The sequence below is a fragment of the Tyto alba genome, unplaced genomic scaffold (genome assembly GCF_018691265.1).
Source record: "Tyto alba isolate M040663 unplaced genomic scaffold, T.alba_DEE_v4.0 Super-Scaffold_14, whole genome shotgun sequence".
NCBI lineage: Eukaryota > Metazoa > Chordata > Aves > Strigiformes > Tytonidae > Tyto > Tyto alba.
Window position 1 is genome coordinate 43,977,761 of NW_024881276.1, and position 27,914 is coordinate 44,005,674.

At 43.1% G+C, this 27,914-nt stretch overlaps 1 protein-coding gene across 2 annotated transcripts in view; it reads right to left on the bottom strand.

Annotated features, from left to right (window-relative positions):
• PTGFRN (prostaglandin F2 receptor inhibitor) overlaps nucleotides 1-27,391 on the bottom strand; it is a 69,952-nt gene extending 42,561 nt beyond the window's left edge. For both annotated transcript variants that reach the window (XM_042788731.1, XM_042788730.1), the window contains exon 1: nucleotides 27,206-27,391. In XM_042788731.1, coding sequence (XP_042644665.1) covers nucleotides 27,206-27,269 — 64 coding nt within the window. In that variant the 5' untranslated portion in view covers nucleotides 27,270-27,391. The remainder of the gene's footprint in view (nucleotides 1-27,205) is intronic.
• Nucleotides 27,392-27,914: the final 523 nt, after the last annotated feature.

The following is a 27,914-nucleotide window of genomic DNA, read 5'->3' on the forward strand; positions in this document are numbered from 1 at the left end:
GGAAAGATAGGGGCACAGGGACTCCTCAATGGATCTGTTCAGAGTCCATATCCTATTGCTGTAAAGCAATGACTATTCCCCTCCTCACTGCACAGTCCCACAAGCAATTCCAGTTTAACACAAGTTGAAAGGAGGACAGTGGAACAAGCTACAGAAGATAAGAGGGACAGCCTGTAACAGTTATAATTTTATACTTTACAAGGAATAACATTTATTACTGCTAAGATAAATCAGTATTCTCACAAAGCAGGAGGCAGAGACAGCATCACAAGATAAGAGAAGGAGAACTTACTGCAGAGCATCTACTGTGCCCTGCCCGCAGGTAAGGGGAAGTGTGCACAGGGCAGACACTCCAAGGATCAGATGCATTTCTAGATGACCCAGGAGGCTCGGCATATAGCAAGCTATGAATTCAGGGTTTTGCCTTTTGTCCTGCAGCAGTCAACAGCAAGAGTATCCCTAGTTACTAAACAAGGTGCTATGTGCATTAGGGATTAACATTTCATGTAGCTGTAGTAAAAGGCACAGATCTATAGACACTGATCTTGGCAAGAGGTGAGCCCCATTTTACTCTAGCAGATAAACAAGGAGCTTTTACAAATGTTTTATTCTTGCAGCATCCCCCTTACATCTTCCCAGAGCAATCAAAGTTCAGCTTTCATGACACAAGAGCTTCAAACTCTGTAAATTTGTTGGAAACATTTATTTTTCATGACACCAAATATATTTCACTGTTAATATAAGGTGACATGTTCTTAATTAATTCACTTGAATCCCATTTAACTGTAGAAACAGATGGAGCAGGACAGAACAGTGTATACACTAGTGACAGAAAACAACATAACTTTGACAATTCAGTATTTTTCAGTATCACTGAGACCACCAAAGATGTGTATTTAGTAGGAACTCAGTAACTGGCTCTGTATAATAAACTGCAGTGCTGTACATCAACCCTGCCTGAGCACAAGATTAATTGCTTAAATATAAAACTTTATTTCTACAGAGTTATCAGACCACCAAATGAAACTGCAAGTAACTGTCTTCCAAAACAAAAGGTAATCAAGACCCTGTAAGGAGTCCAGCACGCTAACACAAGAGATGGGAACACCAGGCAATACTGGTGTTTTTGAAGGGCTGGGCCAGAAACACCCAAAAGGTAGGGCAACCACAGAGCCTTCATGGCTGTTTGTCAAGCACTTGATTAGAGGATTCTTCAAAGGAAATTCATTAAATTCTCTACCAGGAGCACGGGCAAAGTGTGGCTCAAGGTAGAATAATAAACTGGGACCTGCCATATAACAGAGTCAAGATAGGCCAGACATAGCCTAGGAAGTTTTGAGCTAGCGTTTGTTGCCTAGCAAAGGTCCATGAAGTACTTAATTTGCCCCACCACCTAGATCATTGCTGTCATTAAATTCTTTCAAAGAGGTGAACAAAGAAAGCAGATGACTGAATAGATAGGTTGTGAAGTCAATCCGAGTACATTAAATGGCAACCTGTCATTTTTAGGATAGCCAAGAAAACAAGGCAGCAAAATTGTGCAGGATCTACAGAACAGATGATCTGTTTAAACTCTCAACAAGCTACACAACTCCTCAAGGAAAGGGCTGGTGAGAATTTCCTCCTGCATGAGGGACATTGCTACATCTTCACACAGGTTTTGTATCTACATATCATTTATGAGAGAACAAGATGAGAAGTAATCTGTGGAGTCACCCACAAGGTTGAGAAGGTATTATCATTGCAAAGTACACACTTCTGTTTCAGCACTCTCTTACACAAGGTGCTTCCTCTAGCCTACGCTAGACAGCTCTAATAAGAAAACATGTTCATTTAGCAGCCCAGAGAAGGAGGTCGACTCTCTACATCTGCCAGCCAAAGGAAAATGCAATGTGACATGCAGTAGGAAGCCAATTAAAGCCAAAAAAGTAAGAGCTGAAGAATGAGTAAATTGGCTCAGACTAAGCACTCGAGCCTCTGCATCAGAAAGACTTAGAACACACGGTCCAGCTACTCAACTAAGGCAGTCATGGGAGACACACCGACAGCTTTGCTGATGTCCTTCATCTAAAGACAGCTTTCCAAACAAAAGGTTGTTTCATTTGCCAACTAAACTTTACCATGTCTGGGAAGGAAATACAGCAGCCCCTTCAAATTCACAACAGTTTACGACAGGAAAAAAATATTGCAGCCAGCTTTGCAAATGGTGACAACGATTTTCCCTCCGTGAACTCCTCCATTTATTTTCAATCTAGGCACCACTTTGCTGCAGCACTGTGTAAATGAGGGGGTTGAGCAGGGACTACCCTTCTTGTGCCATACTAGAGATTTAGCAATGGATTCCCCAACACTAAAGCTGTGCACTCTGCTTCCTATTCCTAACAAGATCCCAAACCTCTCACTTCTGAACTGCACTGCTTAACTACAGTTTGTGATGCATGAAGCCATTTTGCAAAATGGAGGAAAAAAAAGATTTTTACATCTTTTTTTTTGTCCCAAAGAGACACGTCCACACAAATCTTCTTCCTCCATTTTGAAAGAAGACTGATCAGGCTACCGCTGGGAGGCATTCAGCGACTTGCCCTAGCGAGCAGGAAGGTGAAGGGACAGACAGCATGCCACACATTCACAGGCTCTTCTCTAGGGAAGGAGAACCAAAGCATATCAGCATGGGAGATCATAATCCTTATCTCCAATCTTCCCCTTTTCCCCTTGACTCTTCTCTCAGCTCCAATTATCATCAGGCAGCTACACATCAGGAATGTCATCTGTGACTATCTGGGAGAGAAAGAACAAGTTATAACAAACATGTCTACAATCTCTGAAAATTTTTCAATACTGTCAAGGCAATTTTTTTTTTTTTTTAATATATTACATGATTTTCCTAGAAGCAGCACATTTATACAAACAGCATGTTGCTTTGGTATCTTCCCCCCTTTTTAAATGCAATCAATTACATTTTCTATCATACACTGTATATGTATGTGAGGAAAAGTCAGAGAGATTAAGCAGAATTAAAGGAATTTCTTCAAGTACCAGAAATGCAACTATTGAATTTCTTTACAGGTCTCAAAAGGAAAAGAAAAAAATCTAGATAAGTGAGATCTCTTACCATTCCTGCTTAACATACAACAACATCATACTCCTCTTTCCAATGTAGACAAGCACACAGTAGGGGTTGGTATCTATGCTAAATAAAGTGGTAGGCTCTTGCTACTCCTTTCAAATTACAAAGTTTATATTGCCCTAATCAGCAGAAGCAACCTGTACCTTACAACCAGACAGCCCGCACAGGAAGAGAATAAGGTGCTCCTTTAAGAGAGATCAAATTTGATTCCTTATGTTGAAGCTGTAATCACCACAGAGGCCCAGAATCATCTGAGGCACCTAGGGCTCCCTCCATACCTTGGAAGCCAACAGTACTGTTACACCTCCCTGACTGCAATACTCCCTACCTAAAAAACTGATAGATTTTTATGGTTTATAGATGATCTGCAGCATATCATCTAAAGATATCAGAGAAGAGCGAATGAAAGAGTCCATGAGAGAGACGTTTACATTGTTCTTTCCCAGGCAGCTAGGATTCTTTTTTTAGATAATGTAGAGCTCTTATCAAAAGGAATTAGCCTGGGTGTAATTGCTTAAAACCCATTATCTCTATCAGGATGAAGAAACGCATACTGCATCTTAAGTGAAGCTTCAGAAATGCTATCAAGCTGCAAAGCTGCTGTATTGCTCTAATCTTCATGCCATCTAAAATACCTCAGAAAAAGCTACATCTACAACACTGGGTGAAAAAGCAAGTACCTTCCTTCCCAGTTGGATTCAGATTCACATGCAAGGATTAAAACAACATATTTTGCAGCACAGTAATGGCCTGCTGTCTTCCCCATTCATCCCCCTCACTCATCACACCCCAAAAAAGGGATTTCAAATGCACCTAAGCAAACCACAAGGCTTTTACTAGGACACAGTTCTTAGTTATCACAGAACCACAGAATGGTTTGGGTTGGAAGGGTCCTTAAAGACCATCTAGCCCCAACCCCCCTGCCAGGGGCAGGGACACCTTCCACCAGCCCAGGTTGCTCCAAGCCCCGTCCAGCCTGGCCTTGAACCCTTCCAGGGAGGGGGCAGCCACAGCTGCTCTGGGCACCCTGTGCCGGTGCCTCACCACCCTCATAGTGAAGGATTTCTTCCGTATATCTAATCTAAATTTGCCCTCTTTCAGTTTAAAACCACTGCCCCTTGCCCTGTCACCACAGGCCTTGGTAAAAAGTCTGTCTGTCTTTCTATAAGGCCCCTTTAAGCACTGTAAGGCCACAATATGGTCTTCCTGGAGCCTTCTCTTCTCCAGGATGAACCACACCACTCACTCAGCCTTTCTCCATAGGGGAGGTGTTCCAGCCCTCCTCCAGACCTGCTCTAGCAGGTCTATGTCTTTCTTGTGCTAGGGGCTCCAGAGCTGGATGCAATAGTGCAGGTGGGCTCTCACAAGAGCAGAAGGGCAGAATCACCTCCCTCAACCTGCTGGCCACGTTGCTTTTGATGTGGCCCAGGATACAGCTGGCTTTCTGAGCTGCAAACCCACATTGCTGGCTCATGTCCAATTTTTCATCCACCAGCATCCTAAGACCTCATCTGTAGGGCTGCACTCAATCTATTCATCCCCCTGCCTGTACTGATACAGGGATTGCCCTAACCCAGATGTAGGACCTTGCACTTGGCCTTGTCAAACCTTATGAAGTTCACATGAGCCCCTCTGGATGGCATGCCTTCCCCCTAGGGAATCAACCACACCACTCAGCTTGGTGGTGCCCACAAACTTGCTGAGGATCCACTCAGTCCCACTGACTATGCCATTAATGAAGGTACTGAACAGTACCAGTCTTAATACAGACCCTTGAGGGACATCACTTTTATTCCTCTCCATTTGGACATTGAGCGCAACTCTTTAGATGCAGCCATCCAGCCAATTCCTTATCCATCAAATAGTCCATCCATCAATCTCCTATCTCTCCAATTTAGAGACAAGGATGTTGTGTGGGGCTGCGTCAAAGGCCTTACAGAAGTCAAGGTAGATGACATCAGCTGCTTTTCCCCTTATCCACCAACACAGTCACTGCATCATAGAAGGCCAGCAGTTAAGTCATGCTATGGTGCATCCCTCCATTTCCAGGAATCCGTCTGCATAGCTGTTAAGTGTTTGCTGCCTTATATGGCTAGTTACCTAAGCCCTGCCTGTCATCAATGGAGATAAGCTCTCTGAAAAACTTCTCTCCCACTGCTGTTTATAGTTAGAGCCTAGGGAGACAACCACCTGAACTCAGCAGAAAAACTAAATAGATTTTCTATGCTTCTTTCCCACCCATTTTAGCAAAACTAATTCAAACAGACAAACAAACAAAAAAACAGAACCCCCACCAACAGCAAAATCCCATGACTCTTACTCTAAATACACAACACACCAGCACAATGGGCCAGATGAACGTCCAGTGAATCAGATCTGACCTGTTCTGCTCAACACAAGTGGTATCTGGATGATGTTACTTTGAATAAATACATAGTAACTGGCAAGTTCAGCTCTGGAAACAGTAGTCAGAAGGCCTTGTTTTCTAAAAAGATAGTGACAGTAATAGAACAATACTTCACCGTACAAAATACACTATATCACTGCAGATAGTAACCAAATCTTCTGATCGCTGCCCAAAAAGTTCTAGTTTGGAAAAACTTCATTGAACTGTCTCAGAAAATGGAAAGCCTCCTTCCTCTGCCATGTCTCTGCTAAGGCAACTGCAACAGGCAGAACTGCCTCCCTTGCTATCTCTTGGGCTATGGGGAATAAAGCACTATTCACCTCATCAGCTCCACCCTTTTGAAGACCTGCTGACTGGCATCTCTTTCACCCAAGCACACAACCCATCTCAATTCTCTGCCAAAATGAGCCACAGGAATTTGACATAAGTGCTTCTGTGGATTATTCCTGCTAAAATACAAGAAGAGACCACTAAACTGCAATGGAAGCTTGTAAGGCAGAAATCAAGTTGCATATGTAGTACTAATTAGAGTTTAAAACACTATCACTGGCTGCTGACAGCACAGATCCCACCACACACCACTGTCTCCCAGTCATGGGGAGAGGTATGCTACTGGAAGGTAGAGCAAGGTATGTGGCAGGTAGAGGAAAAAGGAGAAGCCATATAAACCTTTCCCAGCTGTGCAAAGCAGAAGGCTAGTTTGTCTGAGTGGCCCTTGGCAGGCAGAGAAATGTGGCACCACTGGTCCAAACAGAACAAACGCCTAACAGGCAGAGATAATACAGCAGAGATAACACTAAAGATCGTATTTTAGATTCCTCTGGATGTTGAACTACTCCATCACATATGATCTCTATTTCCTTTCCCTACCACTGACTGACAGTTGAAGATAAAAGGCTGTATCTAAATAACTGCTTTTGATAAGTCTCCAAAATGCAGCTGGGGGCAAAAGGGGAAGGAGAAGAAAAAAACAATGAAATGCAAGGGTCAACATGCTGCTTCTTCCTGGGTCTCAGCTGAAGTATCTGTCCCTGCTAATGACCTTCATTTACTTTCATCCAAATATCCTCACAGAACTCCATTTTTACCCTACTCTGCCAAGGCAGCCTGTTTAGGTTACCTGGTGACATCTGACCCAAAAAGTCCAGGCACTCTGTCAGTGGTATTCACACTGCCATGCAAGACAGGTGATTTTCTGTTGTTCTGCCTCAGAAGCAATTTGTGTTGCCAGAGGATAGGTTCAATACCTTACATTATAGGGAAAACAGCTGACAAAGCAGTAAAGCCCACAACTCCAAGCTGAAGAGCTAATGCAGTTGGAAGGAGGGCTGCAAGTATTTGCAGAAATGCTGTATCTAAAGTATCTTTACATTTTCTTTAGTAAGGAGGAAGGACACAGGTTAAAAACTGTAATACTAATTCCAACTCAGTAACAGTGCATACATTGACCAATCTTTTTTAAATCCTCTAACAGGAATATACAGAATTAAAATAAGTGCTGTTCTGTAACATCATTAACTTGCACTTATCAGCTATCTTAAATCTTTCCCAAAGCAGTTGGAACTGAGCAGAGTAGTCCAAATCCATTTGCTCTAGACTGCAATTTCCTCTGGGCAGAGACTAACCATTTTCTTTGCTCTGTGTGGAATGCACCACACCACTAGGATTAAAACAAACTTTCTTTGTATTTCACTGGAGAAAATCAGACTAGAATAGATAATTTCCAAATCTTCATCTACATTAGCTAAAATCATACAATGAATGTGAAAATTCACAACTAGACAAAAAAATCCAAATCCCAGACAACATCAGGTTAAAGTATAAAAGCGAATACATATTTCAACCAGTATGATTTTAAACAGGACATAACACCTAGCAGAGGTGAAAAAGCTGGAAAGCTAGAAAAAAAAGTATTTTTGTCAAAATACTTTTGAAAAAGATACACATATAGCAAGATCCATGTGTTTCACAAATTATACAGTTAATGGAAATCCTGGAACGCTCCCCCCTCCCCTTCCCCCAAACTAACTTCCATTATTATCATCCCCTTTTCCTCCAAGAGCAGAAGGTATTTATTTTTATTGATGTGAACTAATAATTTGTTTTCCAAATTATCTTTAAGTAATATCCAGAAAAACTCAAAATGCTTTCATATATAACAAGTGCTGAATCCAATATAATATCTTTCATATTTCATTCACAATTATACTAAAAAAAAAACACAAACAAAAAAAAACCCCACCACCAGCAGTTTAGGGGGGGGGATTATGTGGTGTTGGGGTTTTGGGTGGTTGTTTTGCTTTGTTTGTTGGTGGGGGTTTTTGGTCAGGGGTTTGGTGGGTTTTTCTGGTGTTTGGCTTTGCAGGTTTGTTTTGTTTTGTTTTGACTGTGGTGTGGGTTTGTTTTTTTGGGGGGCAGGGGGGTATTGGTGTTGATTTTGGGGGGGGTTTACCTGCTTAAATTTGGTTGCACTCATCCACTACAATTGAACCCAACACAGCACTCATTCCAGACAAAGTCTGGAATGAGGCTAAAGAGGATCAGAAGATGAGATTTTAAAAGCCACATGCTTTCATAATCCAGATATTACTAATCTTAACCTCCACTTCCCCAAAAATTGTTCTGGGGGATCATTTCAAATCTCAGTACACAGAGACTCGTTTCCTAGCAAGTATTCCACTGGATGAGCGAAGGCATCACATAGGCTCTAGCCAAAACAGCAACAGAGCAAAGCCCAATTACAAAAATCAGCAGCCACAACACCGAACAACCCAACACACACATTAGTCTCTCAGACTCTCTGGTTTGGATCCTGAAGGGCAGCTTCACTCTGTTTGCATCTGCTGTTGTGAGAGATTACGGAGAGAGGTGGCTGGGCAGCAAGGCTGCTGGAACTGCTGAACAAGGCAGCATATGGCACTGGCTCACCTTGGCTCCACGCTTGACAACTGATTTGCAGCCACAGGAGCCAGTGGAGGGATGGATCTCAATGTTTATAGAGTAATCCTTTTCATCTGTAATTTAATTATCTAACCATCCCATATTCACCATAAATAGTCTCCAAGCAAGCAGCCACATTAAAAATGCCAACAACAGACGCACACAGAATGGGTGTTACAGCATGGGAACGAGTGCCTGTGCCTCGTCGGCATATGCAGGTAAGTGCAGTAGCACACCTACTGCCAGCTCTTTTCCTGCAGAAGATGTACTTGGACTGATTAACTCATTAAACCAGACTCATACAGTAGAATGGGAGCAGTTAGGAATAGATCACAGGCATTCCCGGTTTCAGGATCAGTGCTCATTTCACTGCATCACACTGTTTCTTTACATAAAGATGAAAACAGAAAGATACATACAGCTAAACAAAGACAGTATCAGCAAAGGCAAAGCAGACAGTTGCTTGTGCTCTATCAACTGGTGCCCCCGTAGCTCAAGAGCCCCCCCGAGGACTTCATTTGGGCACCTACACCACCACCATATCCATACTGCTGTCTACTACCTGGAAAACCACAGACCAATGTTTTCCAAGCCCTTCTCTCAAAGCCTGTAGATCCAATTAGCACTCGAAAGCCAATTTCAGGTCATGCAGAGCAATACTGTTTAGTATGCTAATCTCTATGGAGCCTGCATGTTAGGAGCACAGATATTTTTCTCCTAGACAAGGAGGAATTGTACGCATGCGTGCACACGCGGAGTATGATTTAAGAGACATCAGGGCTCTTCCTCCTTTAATACAAGATTTACATAACTAATTCTGTAATTGAGAACAGGACTGCAAGGTATTTACAGTACTTGTTGCTGCTGAGCTTTTATTATTTGCTATGGCACGGACAATGAGAAACCGTTGCCCCAGAAAAGGCAGCTAGTCTGGTCTCTGGCATAAAAAAAAGTGGACACATGAAATTACATGCCATTTCAGGAAGAGACATTTTTCATTACAGTATTGCTTCCCTCTTGCAAAGGAGAGGGTCAGTGGTTTGGAGGGGGCAAGAGGAGGGAAAAGGTCCAGATAAGAAAAATATGAGAGGTCAGGGACATAAAACAACAGCTAGAAGGCACACAGGGATTCCAGTCAAGGTCTTAGAGAGGCTCTGTGTAACTCCCACACAGACAGTTAAATAAAATTACCCCCAGATGGGTCTACAAAACAGCTGGCTTTAAGAACAGGCATGCCACAGCACTCTTCATTATTTGAAAGAGACAAATACCAACACAGACAGTTCTGGAAACACAGGAAGAGACTTTACAAACAACATTCAAATCAATCTGGTTGGTTGCATTAATACTCCTGAAAATTGAGAATAAGGTATTATATCAGTAGATGGAACTCAAGACAGCCTGCTTATTTACTTCACTAATATTTAAAAAGAAAAAAAGCTTAGCCGCCATCACACAGAAATTTAAGACTAGCACAACTGTCTGCTTTAGCACATGGCATAGTCCAAAAGGAGAAAAGGCTGTTGAGGGCAATTGGTGCTGAGACCCTGAGAGTCACACTGGGCATGTTTGGGGGTTTCCATTGGATCAGGTTCAGCACCATAGGCCCAAGACCCAGAGGCACCCGAAGCACAGCAGATACCTTCTAAAGCGACACTTCTGGTTCAGGTACATCCAAAGAAATCCTAATGGCACACTCAGATAGCTTCCCCATAAAAAGCAATGTGCAGAAAGTGGGGCGGTGAGGAGATTCACCTCAAATTCAAACCTCAGCCCAACCAAAATGGTCATGAAGATGCAGCCTGTGTGCTCCTAAAGGAGACTTAAAGGGCTGTTCACATTTAACTTTAACTTCTGTGTGGAAATGGGAACTCTTCCCTAAATCACAAATGTGAGCTAAACCATGAACAAATGTATGGCTAGTATATGAAATCCACCCACACTTCAGTGTTGATTATCTCTGCTCAACAAATTTAACAGCCAAAATTTTAAAAAAAGCTTGCAAGAGTCAAAAATTTCCTGGCATTTCACTGCCTCTGAGAGCTTGAAGGCAAATTAGCTGTGTAATTAGCTGTCCATACCCCTGAATTCTACCTCTAGAATGCTGTTCTCACACATGAAAGCAAACAGTATTGCATATGGCTGCTGTTTAATTTACTAGAAGATTAATTTTACTGGACAAAAAGAGACTTTCTGGAACAGGTGGGCAGGTATGTACATGTGAGCAACACGCGAGAGATTCAGAAACCAGCAAAGTGCTAAACTACCTCATGCAAGACATGCACCTGGTACAACTCCAGTCCCAATTACCCCAGTCCTGAAAGAAGCAAACTCCTTTGTACTTGCACCTTCTGGAGCAAGCAGAAAAAAAGAAACACTCCACACTTGTGACCAAAGTTAGCTAGTTCAAGAAATGAAGAGGTTCAATTTTCAAAAAACTTTGGGCATTAACCTTCTGGGGGACCAAGTCTCCTCATAAAGTTTTGAGATCACAGCCTCATGCCTTCCATCACCTCTGAAAGCTTTGCACTGTATTCAATGCAGGTATTTTGTTATCTCCAGTAGCGGAATAGCAAGGTTCATTAATTCAGTACCTGGCTGAAGAAGTCCAGCAGTTTTCTCATGTTCCCCATCACAAAATGAAAGTCTTTTCTCCCTTTAGATTATATGGCAGCAAGTTTTCACTGTTAACTCACAGCATTTGCAGTAGTATCTACTCTTATCTCTACAACCAATACTGAATAGCCTCTCTAGTATACACAGTAACATAGTACTACAGAATGTCACACACATTTAAGCTTTTGGGGAGAATGTTATGCCATTAGACATTTGAGAAAGGCCATGTGTAGCCATGTAATAAAAGACTACATCACAACATATTACTGCTTGGAGTCTTAGTAAAGTTTGGCATTCAGCCATTAGCTACTAATTTCCAGATAAGCATGCCTAAATACACATCTTAAGATGTTTTCTGTTATTCCCACTTTTAAGAAATGTATCTCAGAAGCATTTACTTTGCTGCTGTCATTAGCATGCTGTGTATACGAAGGCCAATACCACAGGTGATAAAAGAGAAAAGGAAAATTAGCACACAGTCAGAGATCAGATAATATGCACCATCACCCAGAATATTTCATAAAAGAAAACTTCAGAGGTGGCCAAATGTAACACCTACTAGCCAGCAAACTCTTGGAAGTAATATCCAAGGTTAAACATGAAGACACCACGTCTAACTTAGGAAGTCTTCAAGCTACAGATGATCATGAGACAATATACTAGGACGGTCATTACTATGCATACTCACTGTTCCATAGGCATCTGCTCTTCTCCACTGTCAGAGGAAAGACACGAGGCTGAATGGATCTTTGATGTTAGCCTCCCCTCTCTTTCTACAGCTTTAGGAAGTAGGAGCTTGGAGTAAGTACGCTTCTACTACTGCTGCTCCTCAGTAGCACCCAGGCTGGTGCCTAGGCTGTACCCAGCAGTGAGAAGAGAGGAAAAAAAGGAATGAAAGAACACAGAATTTTCAAGTAACTCTTAAAAAAAAAAAAAAAAATCACAAGAGTGAATCCTTTTGAGCATGAAACAAGAGAGAACAGTGGGTAGAGGCATGAAACAAGACAGAAAGGTGGGTAGAGAACCAACATGACATTAAAATAGCAGGAGGAGGAGAATACAGTTTTTGGAAGATGCCCAGAGGGAAAATGCTTAATTGTTTATTTTCTGCTCCTGTGTCCTTGCAGAGCTGTTCTAGATTACACTATTTGATAAAACAACCTATGTACAAAATAAGTAGTTGTTAATATTTGGATGAAACACGTACATCCTGAAATTATTCAGTAACTAACACTTATAATCAGCTTACATTGAAGCAGACAGCAGACTGCATTCACCCTAGGCATCCTCACATTTGCTACACTGGGAAGAACAGTTATGTCCCATAGTACATTGTTCAAGAGAACAAAAGACTCTACAGCCAAGGTTCATCCCAACAGAGAGCACGCCAGCCATCTTCTGGTTCCTGATCTGGTGCATGTATGTAGCATAAGAGTGAAAGATAACACTGCAAGTTCCAAATACCCACTGCAAAAGCAATAGTGCACTGCAGACTAAGTCTCAGAAGTCTCTACCTGCTGCTATATTAACACAAAGAAAAAATTTTAACATGAACTGAAAAGAACTTGTGTCTGGGGCAAATGCAGCAGTTGCCTAACAGCAGCATACAATATAGAGCAGCATAAGAACAAAAGTGGGAAGTACACCACCAATTTCAAAAGACAAGGGTGTTAAAAATCACCTGGAAAGCTGTAGATGAACTTGGCTACTGACGCTATAACTAGCAGTCCACGCTTTTAAACTGTGAGAGAAGATTCTTAGCAGTACCTTTTAAGCACCTTTGATATTTCCAGCTAGCAGATGTCTCCCTGAACTGCCCCCTTTATTCAAGGGCAAACAGCCCCCTGGGTAACAAAGGAGATGTACTCAATGCAGGGGAGAGCTAACACTCCCCACAGGTACTTCTGATTAGGCCCAGAAAGCCAAAGCATGAAACGTTGTTGTCCAATTGCAGAGCGAGCCCTGCCTCCTTTATCAGAACATATCCCTGAAGCCATGTCAAGTCAAGGAGACCTGTTCACTCAGCCTTAGCACCTGAGGTGATATGACCTGACATATCCTTCACAAACCACAGATATGTAAGAAAATAAAAATAAATGTGAAATACATTTTTACCACATCAACTTATAACCATGAGGTGTTCATTTGGCACTTAAGCCTTGAACTCAGGCTGCAAAAATTGAACTGAAAGCCTGATCTCTAACATTAACCAAAAAAATTATAAGCAAGAAAGGCACTGAATGCTGCGCAATATCAGGAAATTCCCCTTGCTCTCATGCTTCATGGTAACACCTGAAAATACAGCACCACTTGAAAAAGTCAGTGTTATATCTAAGCCCCAGTGGGCAAAAGAAAAGGAATTATGCCTTCAATAATACTCAGAAAGAGATGCAGTATACATATAGTAAGACTTCTCAATGGATGGTTTAAAAAAATAAAGGATCCTCCTCCCAGCTCTGCATCTAGCCATGTCCAATGTTATCAATACACAACAATTTAAGAACCATAACAAGAAGACTGGCAAGCCCTTCATACATAAATACAGCAATACTGTTTATTTATCTTTTAATTTCTTCACTGTTTGTAAATCAGTACTTTAAACATTCAAAGTACTATTTATACTCCCTGCTCACCTTTTAGTTTACTACATCACAAAATCAGCTGGGTTTAGTTCTCTTGTTGGTATGGCAGTCATAAATCATGTTAACAGCACTATCCTATAACAAAGTTTGTTTATTATTAGAGAGCAATCAGTATTATTACTGTTATAAGAAAGTAATAAAGTACCTAGAAGGCACTCCTGCTGCTAGTGAAGACCTAAAGAGAAGGTACGCGCAGCATTTACAGAGCTCTGGTTAACTATAAAACTTTCCACTCACCTCACCCCCTGCCTCCCCACTTAATTTTTCAGAAATAAGAAGAGGTTTTTAGAGATCAATGATCTGGAGAGCATTTCTGAGGACCTTAAACCAGTTAAAATCCACAACATCAAATTAAGACATTTCAGAGAATTCAAGCAGAAGAGCACCCACCATAATGCAATTCAAGAGCAGCCTACAAATGCCTCCACTGTTTGTAGTTTTACAGGCTAAGTCTAACAGGAGTCAAAACGCAGGGTACAAAGCACACAACTAGATCAGGTTTTGCCTTTCCCCAGACAAAACACAGATTTCAAGATCTTTGTCCCTTTCACAGGGAATAAATAAACCTTGAACAAGGGATTGCTAGGAAATCTTAAATACAGAAGTCCAGTCTGTCCCTAGATTGAAAAGAAACACTCTGCCTTTATCGTAAAAAGAGATCCTCTTTGCCAAAGAGAACTGGTGTTGGGTTTTTTATTAAAAAAAAAAAAAGTCAGTTTAACACTTGTGTAATTATCTTCCCTGGGCAGTTCTGTTTAAGGTATTTTTGCCTGTCCCATTCACACTAATGTACTTTCATCTATTAACAGTTCAATGCAAGAAAATCACTACCTGTCTATCACCTACTGTTGCTCAGTACAATCAGTGACATCTCCCAGAATTCTCTGAGGTCCTATTGAAAAAAGTCTCTCTACTGGTGAAAAGACCATCTCCATTAATCCGCCTGTGGATGTATTCTTCCCTTCTAATCATTATGGGAGTTTACAATTCTAATAAAGCTGTACTTACATCACATTATTCAGATTACAAATTCTCTGGAAAAAGAAAGCTCTTGGGCATGGTGCTGTAAATCATCAAAAGCACTTATTATTCCTAGCTGATAAGCACTTTAAGAAAAGGCACGTACATAGATGATTGATAGGGAAGAGTCACAGGCATGGTCAGTCAACTGGTTATCACTGAAACGATCCTCTGTTAAGCAGCAGAACTCAACTGCGATTATAATCACAGCTGTATTTTCTACAGGAAGGAGACCTATTTATACACTGTTTAGCTCAAACTTTGAGTGAAACCCACCCAAACAAATGTATTGTAAATCAAAGTATAAGTTATCTGCAGAGATCCTGAAACAACAGCAGAGGTAAGAGCTGCATCCTTGAATGTCAACACTGGAAGCTAATAAATTTAGCATCGCTGTTGGGGACTGTTTCAGCATTTATATATTTTTGTGGAAATGTGCAACAGCTGACTGTTGAATTGCAGACATCAAAGCCAGACTAAGACCATGCGACAGTACTGGAACTACAAGAAACATTCTGCAGAAAAAGTTTAAATTAAGGCTCCTTAACTTCTGTCTGTAAAAAGGAAGAAAAAAGACTTCCTCAGCCGAACTTCACAAGCTCCTGCTAAACCTGGATGTCACTCAGTTAAATGTTTGTCCCTATTTCCTCCTTAAATGACAGAAATGTCAAAGGACAGCAAAGGAAAACACTAACTCATTCCAATTAGTTTCCATCTCAACATTAAAAAAAAAAAAACAAACACAAACAAACCTCATACAACAATCTGAGACTTAGATGATGCTAAGGGGGGGTGGGGCTGGTGGAATCCAGAAATGGACAGTGGAATTTCTACATTACTATCACTATAAATTCAAAGAATGTTCTGCCAACTATTTCATTTTTAGAGCTTACTTGGTTTTAAACTCCAGTTTTATTATTACTTGGGACTTGTGAGAGGAGCTTCCACGCAATGCATAATTCAGCACGCATGTGGCAGAAATCATCGTCAGAATTACAACTTCAAGTCACAAAATAACTGTATAATCTAGTAGCAGTATTCATATAACAACAGTGGTCTAAGGCAATATTCTTTAGAGATCTTTCATTAGACCAGCTGACAGAGTCAGAAGAGTTTACATACAGATCCTTGTTCTGAGGCAGATGCAATGAGAAGCCTCTGTAAAGTTTCACATGCACAGTTCTATCTTTGCTATCATCCTGCATCAACGAGCTCAAACTCAGCTCAGCCCAAGTCCCAAAGCCTCTCAACGTTGTGCCCTATCGGAAATGCTTCTATCCAGTGACTTTCCTGCAGAACAAAACACTCAAGATGACCTGACAAAATCCTTGCCGGCATTCATACTTCTGATGCTGCAGAGAAGATGGTTTAGGTAGAAGTGGATTCAGATGGAGGAAAAGAAGTCAGGCAAAAGATGACTTCATGCACAGAAACAGATGTTCTAAAAGAGGGCAAGAGAGAGGTTCCACTCTCCTAAGAATGCCAAAAATACATACCACCAGATAAGCAGAATTCTGTCTAAATGAGTGCTATTCAAGTCTCCCAGCAGGTATTCAGTGCCCTTCATCTATTTTGATACAAACCATACATGCCATCTTTTTCAAGAAAAAGGAGAACCACCTCAGTACAGGTAGGCTAGCTAGGCTAATCTCAGGCTGCACTCTGTGTGTGAACCTGATGTCTTCAAAGAATGCCACAGCAGAACAGGAACACAGGTAGACGTACTTGCTCCATTTTGCACATCTTTAGAGATTAAGTGTCCAGACCCAGCGTGCCTTACCCATACACACTACTGCCTCTGAGGAAGTACTAGAGACCTGTTTTAAATGGGGTAAATGTAACACTCAGGAACCAATTTTGATTACAAGATAGTGGGTACATGCAATTGCCTGTGAGGAATTTAGGGGTTTTGCTGAACAGACAGGAACAACCATGAGGATATTTCCTGACATAATCTGGTGTCATACATCCAGGACTACACAGAGGTCTTAAAGGTAGGGTATTAATTACCACAAGTTAAAAATCTCCTCTTTATATTGAGCAATCATCAATTCATGAGCCTTTCAAATTTATAATGCATGTAAAAACAACTGATGGGGAGGTGCAGAGGGAAGTGGTGATGTTAAGTGGTACTGAGAAGTACTCAAATAACTTTGAAGGCCAAAGTTCTTCACTCACCCATACAAATAAAACAGTCAAGAACAAGGCAAACAGGGCTGTCCCCTCAACAGCCTCCATGTGCATGTGTCAGCCACAGCTGACACACACAGCTGGCTGTTTTGTATCAGAAACTGGGTATGGAGCCCACTCAGCCTTGTTCACAGAGCAACCTCGTTGACCAGAACACCACCCAGTACCTGCTGCTATTTTGCTCAGGCCAGCAGACATACGTTCACTCAACTGAAGCAAAACCCAATAATTCATTTTACACAGGCCCAACAAAAGTAGACACAAGGCTGGATTCATACCCACACACTCAAAAGCAGAAAGTTGTGCACCCAAGTTCAGAAAAAAACTTATGCCACCAGGCTAAGATGAAAAAAATCATTAGCATGAAGTGCTCTTCATAACCATGCCATTCACAGAATCTGCAGCTCAGGCCCTTGCCTCCTCCCTGCTAAAATTTCCAAACATCTTCCCACCCCCATGCACACTCTGCTCTTCTTCAAGGCTCACCCTGTAGCTCCGTGACTGATCAGCTCCCCAGCAAACAGCTTCTCTGACCATATTGTTTCAGCCCAAGCCGCAATCACAGGATGTCTCATGTCAGCAGCCTCCTCTGAGGTGGAAACCTCAGTTGCAGGGCTTTATTTCCAAGAAACAACTGTGTACTTATGACAGTCACTTGACCAAAGTCCCACTTTGGGCTGCAAGCAAGATCGTACAGCAACAAGGCAACCCTGACTCTGGAGAATTACTGCTGACCCCAGATTGTCATTCATACGAGAAAAGTATTCACGTGAGACTTTCACCAAATCCACATTTGCAAAGCGAGTTCTCATCCCAATGCACCAATACCAGATACATAACACAATAAGAAATACAGAAGAAAGAGAAGCCAGGAAGTTACTTTCATGGAACATGCATATGCCATCAAAGCACTGTAATGGGACTAGTTTCTTATTCTGGGTAGAAATTGTTGAAGCAAGGAAAGGACCCACCTTACAAGTCTGGGTACAGAAGTGCCCAGTGTATCCATCTATAGGTTTCTAGACTTTGCCCTGATGCACAAAGAAGTAAGTTTCTTTCAACAGCTTCAGACAGGGAGAAAAATTTCTCTATATACATACAAACCAAAAGCTGACTGCTCACACCAAGAGGAGGTTCAGTGAAAAATACTTTAAATCACTTCTAACAGCTTTCTAAGTAACTTTGTCCTATCTCTGTTGATATTTGTAGGCTTATGAGGCAAAGTCTGGAACAGGCACACTCCCTGCGCCTTCTGGCCATGAGCAGGAATAAGGGCACCATCTGAAACCTCATTTGTTCTTGGCTACTTTGGAAGGACATCCCCACCCAGTAACTCTATCCACAATACTGCAGCCTCCCCCTCTACTGTCCCTTTCAGACTCAAAAGGCAGACACCAGCATCAGTTCAGATGCCACAGCATACCCTGCAGTCACATGCATCACACTTCAGCCCTTGTTTTAAACTCAGCAGGAATCTACAATTACATGTTCCATTTACCTGCCAGTGGTGAGTAGAAAACTTTGCTTAAAAAACTAGGGTATTTCAAGATTTGCTTGCAGAGGTTTGAGAAACTTGTGATTCTTACCAAGGCTGTTTTTTGGTGATGACTGCCACAATACCACTGTTTCATGCAGTCACACCTTTAACTCATTCTTCCATTTTAAACAAGCTATTCCCCCATTTCCCTTTCTCTGTGGGAAGTATGTCCTGCTGAGTACCCTCTCCTCACCTTCCTTCTCCCACCTCTAATTTCTAGCAACAGCCACACTTCTATGCCCATTGACTCCTGGCTATATGTGCTATTTTCTCAACTTCTTTTTTTTTTTTTTTTTAAATAAACCAACCCACAAACATAGGGATGCCAATAGCTTTGCAACTATTGACAGGTGCCTATCAATACAGTTGCCAGCAACCAGGGCTTAGTCAATAGCTTCAGTGTCCATTCAACCCTGCTTTGTGATAGACATGAAAGACTCAGGCTTACCTTGCTACCTCCCACCTCCAGACAATCACAGAGTGATTTTGTTTCCGATAAGCTGTCATGCTCTTTATTTTCTCACTGATGAAGCCTGCTTCAAGCACTTAAGCTCTCTAAGCCTAAAGGTACAGCATGCCTTGTCTAGAACCAAACCCTGAGATCAAAGGGAAACAAGGTTGATGCAATATACTTATTGCTCCACATTAATGTAAATCTCTATATGAGCTGAATATGAACAAGCACATTCTACATACAACATAAAGGCTCTTTACATAGACATAAATTACATCCACTGACACCACCTCCCAACACACAGTATGTCACTGGGCTTCTAAAGAACACAGCGTTTCTTTTGGGAGATGGTGGAGGTTGTAACATCTGGGTAAATATTATGGGTGGTGCCCTGAAAGCACAAAATAAGTTTGTGGCAAGGGCAAAATGCAAAGGAAGATGCATCATCTCTCCCAACCTCTAGCACTCGGAAGAGCATTAGAGCACAGACAGAAAGTCTAACACCTTGCTGCTTATTCTAACAGTTTCAATTAACAAATAATTGCCTATTTTCACCTCAGTATTACTTGCTATATTCAAGCACAAATAAACACATGTACTGATTAGACATACATTTATGGATAAAAGGGTATTGAAACTTAAATGATGTGAATTTTGAATTTTTCCCAACATGATTATGCTTGGTACCCTGTAGATGTAGGAAGCGTCCTCTATTAGTTCTGCATCTGTTTTGTATTTAGAATCTATTCTTTGCAAATGCAGGGGTCACGCTGCTTTTAAAGCAGCTCCTGCCAATTCTCTTTTGCAGGGCAGATTTAATAGCAAATTCCACTGCCACAGGATTCACCGTGTAATAATGAAGGGTAGTGTGTCAATAGATGAAACTGAACACATCAATAAGAAGCTGGCAGAGGTCCCCGTGGATGTCTCTTGCAACAACCATTTTAATGCGTGTAGGAGAACAATGCTGTTACCGCCTGCTCAGAGATTCCCCACAGCCACACTGCATCAATGACTGAAACACGATGCTAAATCTCTGCAGTTGGAGCTAATAGTGGAACGTGCATGGAAACAAAGTCCTTTACATCGGCAATTCTTCTTTTCAAGATTGGCAAACCTAAGCAGAGCTAGCTTTTATCAGAACTGGACTCTCACTAACCAACATGACTCCCAGTAATGGTTCCACCAAACTCTTTTTAACGGCTACTGATATGGCAAGAAAAGACTGACTCAAAAAGCATAAAAGCATGCAAATTGCAGTCATGAAGCAGCATAGCTAAACCACATCTTGAGGAAAGTCGGCAGAAAGGCAAGTCCAGACTAATCAAGCCTGTTAAACAGAAAGAGTGGCATAAGTTCTTTCCGTTTTGTTTTTTTTTTTTTTTCCTTTTTTTTTTTTTTTTTTTTTGAGAGCAACTATAGCAGCAGTTGTTTTACAGCCAGCATGAAGGACAATGGGAGAACACCTGGGAAAAAAGCCTGAGAAGAACTGAAGCCTGAGAACAAAAGTTAAAAAACACACAAAGTTTACATTGATGATTTTTTTTTTTTAAAGCCACATATAGGAAAGATGATATATATAATTTTTGTGCTACAAACAGCAGATTCTCACAGCAGATATGATCAGTGATCCACACAAACCAGCATATTGCTCCAGCATCGGATTGGCCAATTTGGCAGACGAGGAAGAAAGAGAGAAAAAAAAAAAAAAAAAAAAAAAAAAAAAAGACTTCACAATACATTTACAGAAGTCTGAAACTGGAATAAAAAGGACACTTCCACTTCTCCGCCCCCAATTCCAGATGTAATCCTTTGACACCTTAGAAACAACGACAGAGTGCTTTCTCTTCACTCCCTACCGACCATTTACAAACTGATGCTTTTCCAAGTCTTGCAGTGTGGCCAAATTTGGACATTTTTCATAAGAACAGCAAAAGCCACATTCTTGATGCAAAGTTAACTCTCCAGACAAATCCCAGCTCTTGCTCTAAAGCATGGAGGTGCTAGAACTTCTCAGCTTAGCAGCTGCTATTATTATTTTTTCAAGAGTAAGGAAGGAGAATTGGCTAGAACATAAGAGAATTAAAAAAAAAAAAAAAAGCTTTTTCGCTTTTTCTCTCTCTGCTCCCTCCCCAAGTGTAACAGTTGGAAATACTGGAGCTTTTTTTTTTTTTGAGGAGGGGGATGGGGCGAGTATATTTCCTAGGGAAAAAAAGTCAACCTGTCATAGACACCCAGCCCAGAAAATTTCAGCATGAATGCCTAAAGTCTTGCAGAATAATAAACAATTTAATAGATGGCCCTCAACAACAAGTATCAAGCAGTTATACTACAGGCATTGCTGGCAGCCCTGCCTATCAGCAGCTGTGACAGCTTGCCTGGGAGCTCCAGTCTTTAATTAGTTCTCATTCCTGAAGTTCACAAGTCAATTAATTCCAAAAAACATCCTCTGATCCTTTCTTAAAGTAAATTCTGTCTGGGACTGTGTGTCTTACTTGCTTACCTATTCTTCCCATAGCTCAGACCCTTTAGAACATCCATGCAAATTCCATCTGGCCATAGAGATTATCACTAGTCAAATACTTGAGCTTGCTTCAGCAATTCTTCATATTTCTGCAGCAGCATTTTGTCATTGCTGCATACAAAGGATATTGTTCTCCACGCTGCTTCTTCAGACCCTGTCACATAAGACTTTCCCTGCAACTTGCCTCACCAACTGCAACGCTCTACCACAAATTTCAAGCAGTCTCCATGGCAAATACATCAACTCAAATCTACCAGCATTACCATACTGCTTTATAACTTTACAAAACTCAAAGACATTTAGCAACACCGGTTCTACCTTCTATCTAGCTCACTTTAAACTTAGTCAGAATGCCAAAGTTAAAGTTGATAATGGTTTCCACTGGAAACCCAGCTTTGAAACCTCTTCCAATTCCAGAGGGGGCGGGAGGGGGAAAACAAAACAAATATCCTTTTTTCTGCCTCAGACATCAGTTAAAAGAAATTAGTTATACTTTACAATTACAAAAGCTTACATGTAAATGAATAAGCCAGTTTCTGATCTGAAACTCAAAAAAACAAGAAACTTTTTAAAGTTCCATAACTTCGGTCTTGCTTCTTATCTTAATTCAGATATGCTGATGATCATTGTTCAAGGCTTTTGGCATCTGAGCAGCTATTTTTCAGATCATCCTACTCCAAAAGCAGTTTGGTCTAAAACTGATTTTATACCTTTGCCCCTTGCAAAACCTAACACATAAGGTGTATTAAAAGATCATCTCATTATTTTTAAAGCCCTTCTCAGTTGGTATTCAAGCCTTGGAAGAAAGCTACAATATGAGGTTTTCTAAAGAATCAACTAACAAAAAAATGGACAACTGGAAAACTTAGTGTATCATTGATACAAGCTCATTCCTTCTTTAGGGCACAAGATACTAACAACCCAGACAAAATCTGCTTATGTTACAATCTCTCCCTGTCTTGTTCGATCCACTTTTGGGGTACCTTGCTCAGTTTAGGAATTAGGGTCATGCAGAAAACTGCTTATTATTCTTGGACAGAAATCGAACCATCGGTATCCCTAGACAATTTCACCTTACAGGTCTCTAGAAAACAGACTTTATCACTTACTACTGCAGATCTTCTAAGAAAACAGGACATCTAGCAGGGGCCTGGGAAGTAACAGCAACATCTCCAATAAAAGTCAAAAGCAAAGTATTAAAAAGATTTCTTTTTTTTTTACATTACGATACAGATTCTTACTTTATACTCCATCTAATATCTGTCTTTCTTTCAAAACTACTAGAAACCTTAATAGACACTGACATAATCACTACTTTGGCCCAGCTTGTGTCAGTAATATCCTTCTCAAGTTTTTTCCAACTTAACTTTCAAGTGATTGATTTCTATACATAATCAGAAAAAATTCACATTTTCAGGTAATGTGTCCATTTAGCCTTCCTTCTGAAACACAGAACTCCACACAAAAATAAAAATACATCAGTGAAAAAGATCTAAAACCAGACAATTGAAATGTCCACTTTCTCAAAGTACCTTACTGAGATATGTAACCATTTCCCTACTAAAAAAAAAAAAAAAATATACAGGTCTGTTTTGCAGGTGTTTGACAATGATTATGGAGACCGGAAAAAAAAAAAAAAAAAACAAGCCAACAACAACCAACCACCACACAGAAACAAATCAACACATAAATTTATTAGATGTGAAAATTAAAATCTCAAATGTCCCTCAATGTTTGTTTATATAGCCAGACAGATAGATATTATTTCTTAAGTACATTCCCCTCTAATCAAGCATGTGGCTGCATTTTTAAATGACCCCTACTGTTTACTTCAAATCTTGTTCAGGCAGGTTTATACCTCAATTCAGGGATTAGAGCCAAATACAACAGAGGCTACCTAAAGAGAGCAAGCTGTTGCTACGTTGAAATGTAGCAATCAAGAAAACTGGAGAACAGGGTTGAAGAATTTCAGAAAAAAGCACATGGACTCCCTAAAAAGAAGCCCTGGACAGGAACCTACAAAGACACAAGACAACCTGAAAAGGTGACTAAGCTATCATTTGCCAACCCAAAAGAACACAGGATGTAAAGGAAAATACAGTCAGCATGCTGCTCACCCTTTGATTCCCACATCTTCCCACAGCCTACATACTAAGAAAACACATCGGCATGGCAAAACCACACAGAAAGCTCTTCCTCCTCAGCACCACCACCTGCCCTTCAGTGCCTCACCGACCCAGTTCCAACACTCACTACGTGCTTCTACTGCCTTAGCAGTCTGCAGCTGCCAAGACCAGGACAGGCTTGTCGGTATTTCCCCTTTGGGAGCCTTTTTAACCACCTCTACAGCTACAACAGAGATACGCAGGCCTAGCTGTCAGCATCTTCTCCAAGTACCAGGGAGGATCTGAGCCCGCCTTCTTCACCAGCAGGCAGCAAAGGCCACCAGCACCCGCTCTGGGCTCACCAGCTGGCAAGCAGGCACCAGCAAGGGAACAGGAAGCAGATTCCACTCTAACACACCTTGAACACTTCGTGGGCAATCATCCTTACATTGTCTCCCTGCCCTAAACCTTGAGGCGCTCCCATTTTCTAATGCTTTTCCCTGCAAATGCAGGGAAAGATTAAAGCATGCTCTTCCTTCAAGTTCATAATCACAATAACTTATACTAATTACCAAAAGCTTTCTGTTGCAGAGCTTGAATTAAAACTTGATACAAATGACTAATTGTTGTAGCTTCTAAGGAAAAGAGGGGGGGGGGGGGGAAAAAAAAAAATCAAGTACGTGTTGCAGGAAACAACTCTATTCATGTATACACAAGGCTCCTGGGGATCTGGCATGCTGGAACTGACTTTCATCAGAGCGGACAGCAAGTGTCACAGAGGTCTAAATGGTAGTAAGAAAAAGGCTGTCTCTGGGAAACCCATCATCAATGGGTTTCCCCCAGGATCTACTGAGTGCCTGCTCTCCTCAAGCCCCATAGCACTTAAACAAAACAGCTTTTTTTAGATACACCGAAATGCTTACCTTGAATCTCAAACAAGAACTAGGGAGGGGAAAAAAAAAAAAAAAAAATAATATCCAGGATCTGCAAGGCTGTTTACTTTACAGTCTGAGCCCTGGTAACCACCAGATACCTGTTTTGATTTTTGCACATCTTTGTCCTAGGAGAGATGTTTTGGTTTCCAGAGCATTTCACAGGTTGATTAGGCAGATTGACTGCAGAATGAAATCACACATAAAACAGGCAACGGCAGTGCAAAATGCCCTCATGCTGCCCTCTCTTCTCAGGATCTAACCATACCAGACAGAGGAGAAAAGAGTGGATCAAGTCTTGATCTCGGGATCCACAGTCTCCTTACCAAACAGATATAACTGTAGTGGATCTAGGAAAAAGGATGAGAAAACATTCTTATTTGTCACTGACAAATACTTCAGCCATTTGCATCCGTTTGCTGGGTTATTTCGTAGAGATATGAACGAAACAATCAAGTCTAAGTACACGCAAGGGATGAACCCTTCTATGCTTCAACTCCTTCCCTCCACCTCCCTTACACAATAATTCCTCAACACTTGCAGCACATTAGTTAACAAAAAGCCCCAATCTGTTTCTCTATTAAAGAGCTGTTAGAAAGCACATGTTCACAGAATTCTACTTTTCCCATCCAGAGCAAGAGGAACACCACCTTCCCAACCTCTTAACATTAGGAATATCTCATAGAAGCTACCAAGTAATGGTATCAGAAGATAGCCACACCGCAACACGCATCACAAGTAAGGCTGAAAAGTTTAGGGCTTTTTTTCCTGCACACAAAAGCACTTTCAATTTTAACAGCACCATTCCAATTAAAAAAAAAAACAAAAAAAACAAAAAAAAAAACTCCAAAAAGCAACTCAGAACCTAGAGACAAACCGTATCATAAACAGTGGCCAGTTATCTGCACATTATATTATTTTGTCTGAAATTAAGAAGGAAACAACTTTCCTGTTGCACATTGTCCTTAATAGTTTTTACTTTTTACTTCATGACCTTGAATAATGTAAAAGTCCTGATTTTCTGCTTGTCCTACTAAACCACTCTCTTGAAAAATTTCGTTCCCTGTTGCTAAACAAAAACACTAAAGGTGCTCTTCTCTAGTTCTTCACTGTTTCCCCAGCTGGCAGAATGCCTATGTTGTAAAGATAAACGAGATGACTAACCTCAGCTGCAAGTAAGAAAAAGCACAGTGGACACCTTTGTCTGGTAGGATCCCGACTTGTAGATAGACACCCTTTTGCCCCAATTGCCTCACCGCCTGCAGTCTCAGGAAAGAGACTGGGACAAGCCCAGGTTTAGGAAGCTGACTTTTCAACTGTAACTATCTGCTCTGCAGACCTGGCTATGAAAGATTCAACAGCCAAACCATAAAGAAAGTGCTCTGGCAGACTTTAAAAAAAGAATTAGTCATAGCAATGTCAAAAGTACAAGCATAAACTAAGTCAGCAAATAGAGTTTTGTTTAAAGAAGAGCGTTGCAGCATGGGTTTGGTGCACTGTTATAGTTACTCAGTCCTTCCACCCCAGATCTGGAAAAGGCTCCCACTTACTACCTACAATTAGTCAAGTGTTCAGAATCAAGAACTGCCCATAGTAATATCTGGGGTTTGCTCACCAGCACCCAAAACACTTCTGACTACACAGAACCGCTTCAAGACTACACATAACTATCTTAGCTGAACAATCTTCTTGTTCTCTAGTTGAACTCACTTGCTACTTCAGTAGCACTTTTAGCAACAATGCTACAAGACCAGTGTTGAAGGAAAATAAAAAAAAAAAAAAGGGAGGGGGGGGGGAAACAACCACCCCCCACCCTTTTGTGTAGATCTTTCTACAGTCTTTATTTCTGCACGCTGCCTGCCTGGCATTGACACCGGTAAGGAACAATGCCACCCGTTAAGCCAACGACAGCTACACAATTATGTGAACACGGCGTAAAACATCACCTACACAATCGCTCGTTCTCTCTTGAGCGGGAGAACCGGACGGCAGAGGCAGCGAGCCCCGAGGGGAGGGCGCAGGAGCCGGATCGCTTCCCCCCACAGCCCCTGCCTGACCGCAGACCCCGGGCTTCGACTGCCGGCGGGGCAGGGGACGGGGTGGCGGGGGGTGGCCCCCCTCCTCTCGCGTGGAACAGGCAGGAGAAGGATTCGCCCCCCCCCCCCCCCCCCGCCCCGAACGGGTCACTTCACGCTCCGTCGAGGCGAGGTTTCACTGCAAACAGCCCACGCACCAGGTCGTGTCAGAGCAGCTACACCGTCACGTCGCCCCGCCCGCGGGGACCCCGCTCCCCGGGGGGAACCCACGGCACGCAGCGGCCCCCGCGCCCCGGCTCTACTCCGAGGAGGCCCCTTAAAGTTTCGGGGAGGTGCCGGGCAGCAATCCGCGCCCCGGCCCTCGGAAGGAGCCCGCCGGGGTGGTGGGCCGAGGGGGCTGCGGAGCCGTTACGGCTGCGCCGGCCGTTAACGCCCGCGGGCGGGCCGGGAGAGGGCGAAGGCGGCGCTGCCCGGCCCCCCCCCCCCGCCGCCCCTCGGAGCCGGGCAGCGCCCCGGCGGGGCTCCGCCGCGCCTCGGGCGGCTCCTCCCCGCCGAGAGGCCCGCGACCGCGGGCCCGGCCCTCCCTCACTACCTGCGAGCGAGGTGGCCGAGCCCAGCCCGGCGCCCCCGGCCGCCCTCCCCGCCGCCCCCGGCCGCACACCCCCCCGAGCTCACCGAGGAGGAGGAGGAGGAGGAGGAGGAGAGGCAGGCAGGACGCCCTGTCCCCGCGGTGCCCCATGCTGGTGGGACCGCGCGGGTGCCTCTCTCTACGCGAAGCCGGTGGGGGAACCGCCTCGCGCGGGGGCCGCCGGCGGCAGCACGCTCCTCGGCCGGCCGCTCAGCCTCCCGCTGCCCTGCCAGCACACGGAGCCGCCCGCCCGCCCGCCCCGACCGGCCGCGCCGCGCGGCGCAGCCAACCACAGAGACAAACTTTCCCCAGCGCCCGCCCCCGTGCGCCCCCGCCCGCAGGTAGCGGGGGCGGCGCGGGGGGTCCGGCCCGGCCCGGCCCCCACCCCCTTAAAGGGGAGGAGAGCGGCCGGGGTCGGGAGCCCCTCGCCGCGCGGGGCCGAGCGGAGGGCGATTCCACACACACACACCCCCCGCCTCCCGTGGGCCGCCCCGTACGCGGGGGGCCAGGAGAGCGCCGGTGCCCTCGCTCATTTCCCGGCTGCCGGGTGGGATCTGCTCGTGTCCGCTGCCCTCGCCCACGCGGGTACCCCCAGCGCGGGAGCCGGCTGATGCCCCCTTTCCCCACAGGCACGCCCCCCCCCCCCCCCCAGCGCGGGGTCCCCGCACGCAGACCCACCCCACAAACGCGGCGGGGGAAGCACTCCCGCCCCTGTCCACCCACGCACAAACCCCAGTCGGGGGCTGCCTACCGGTC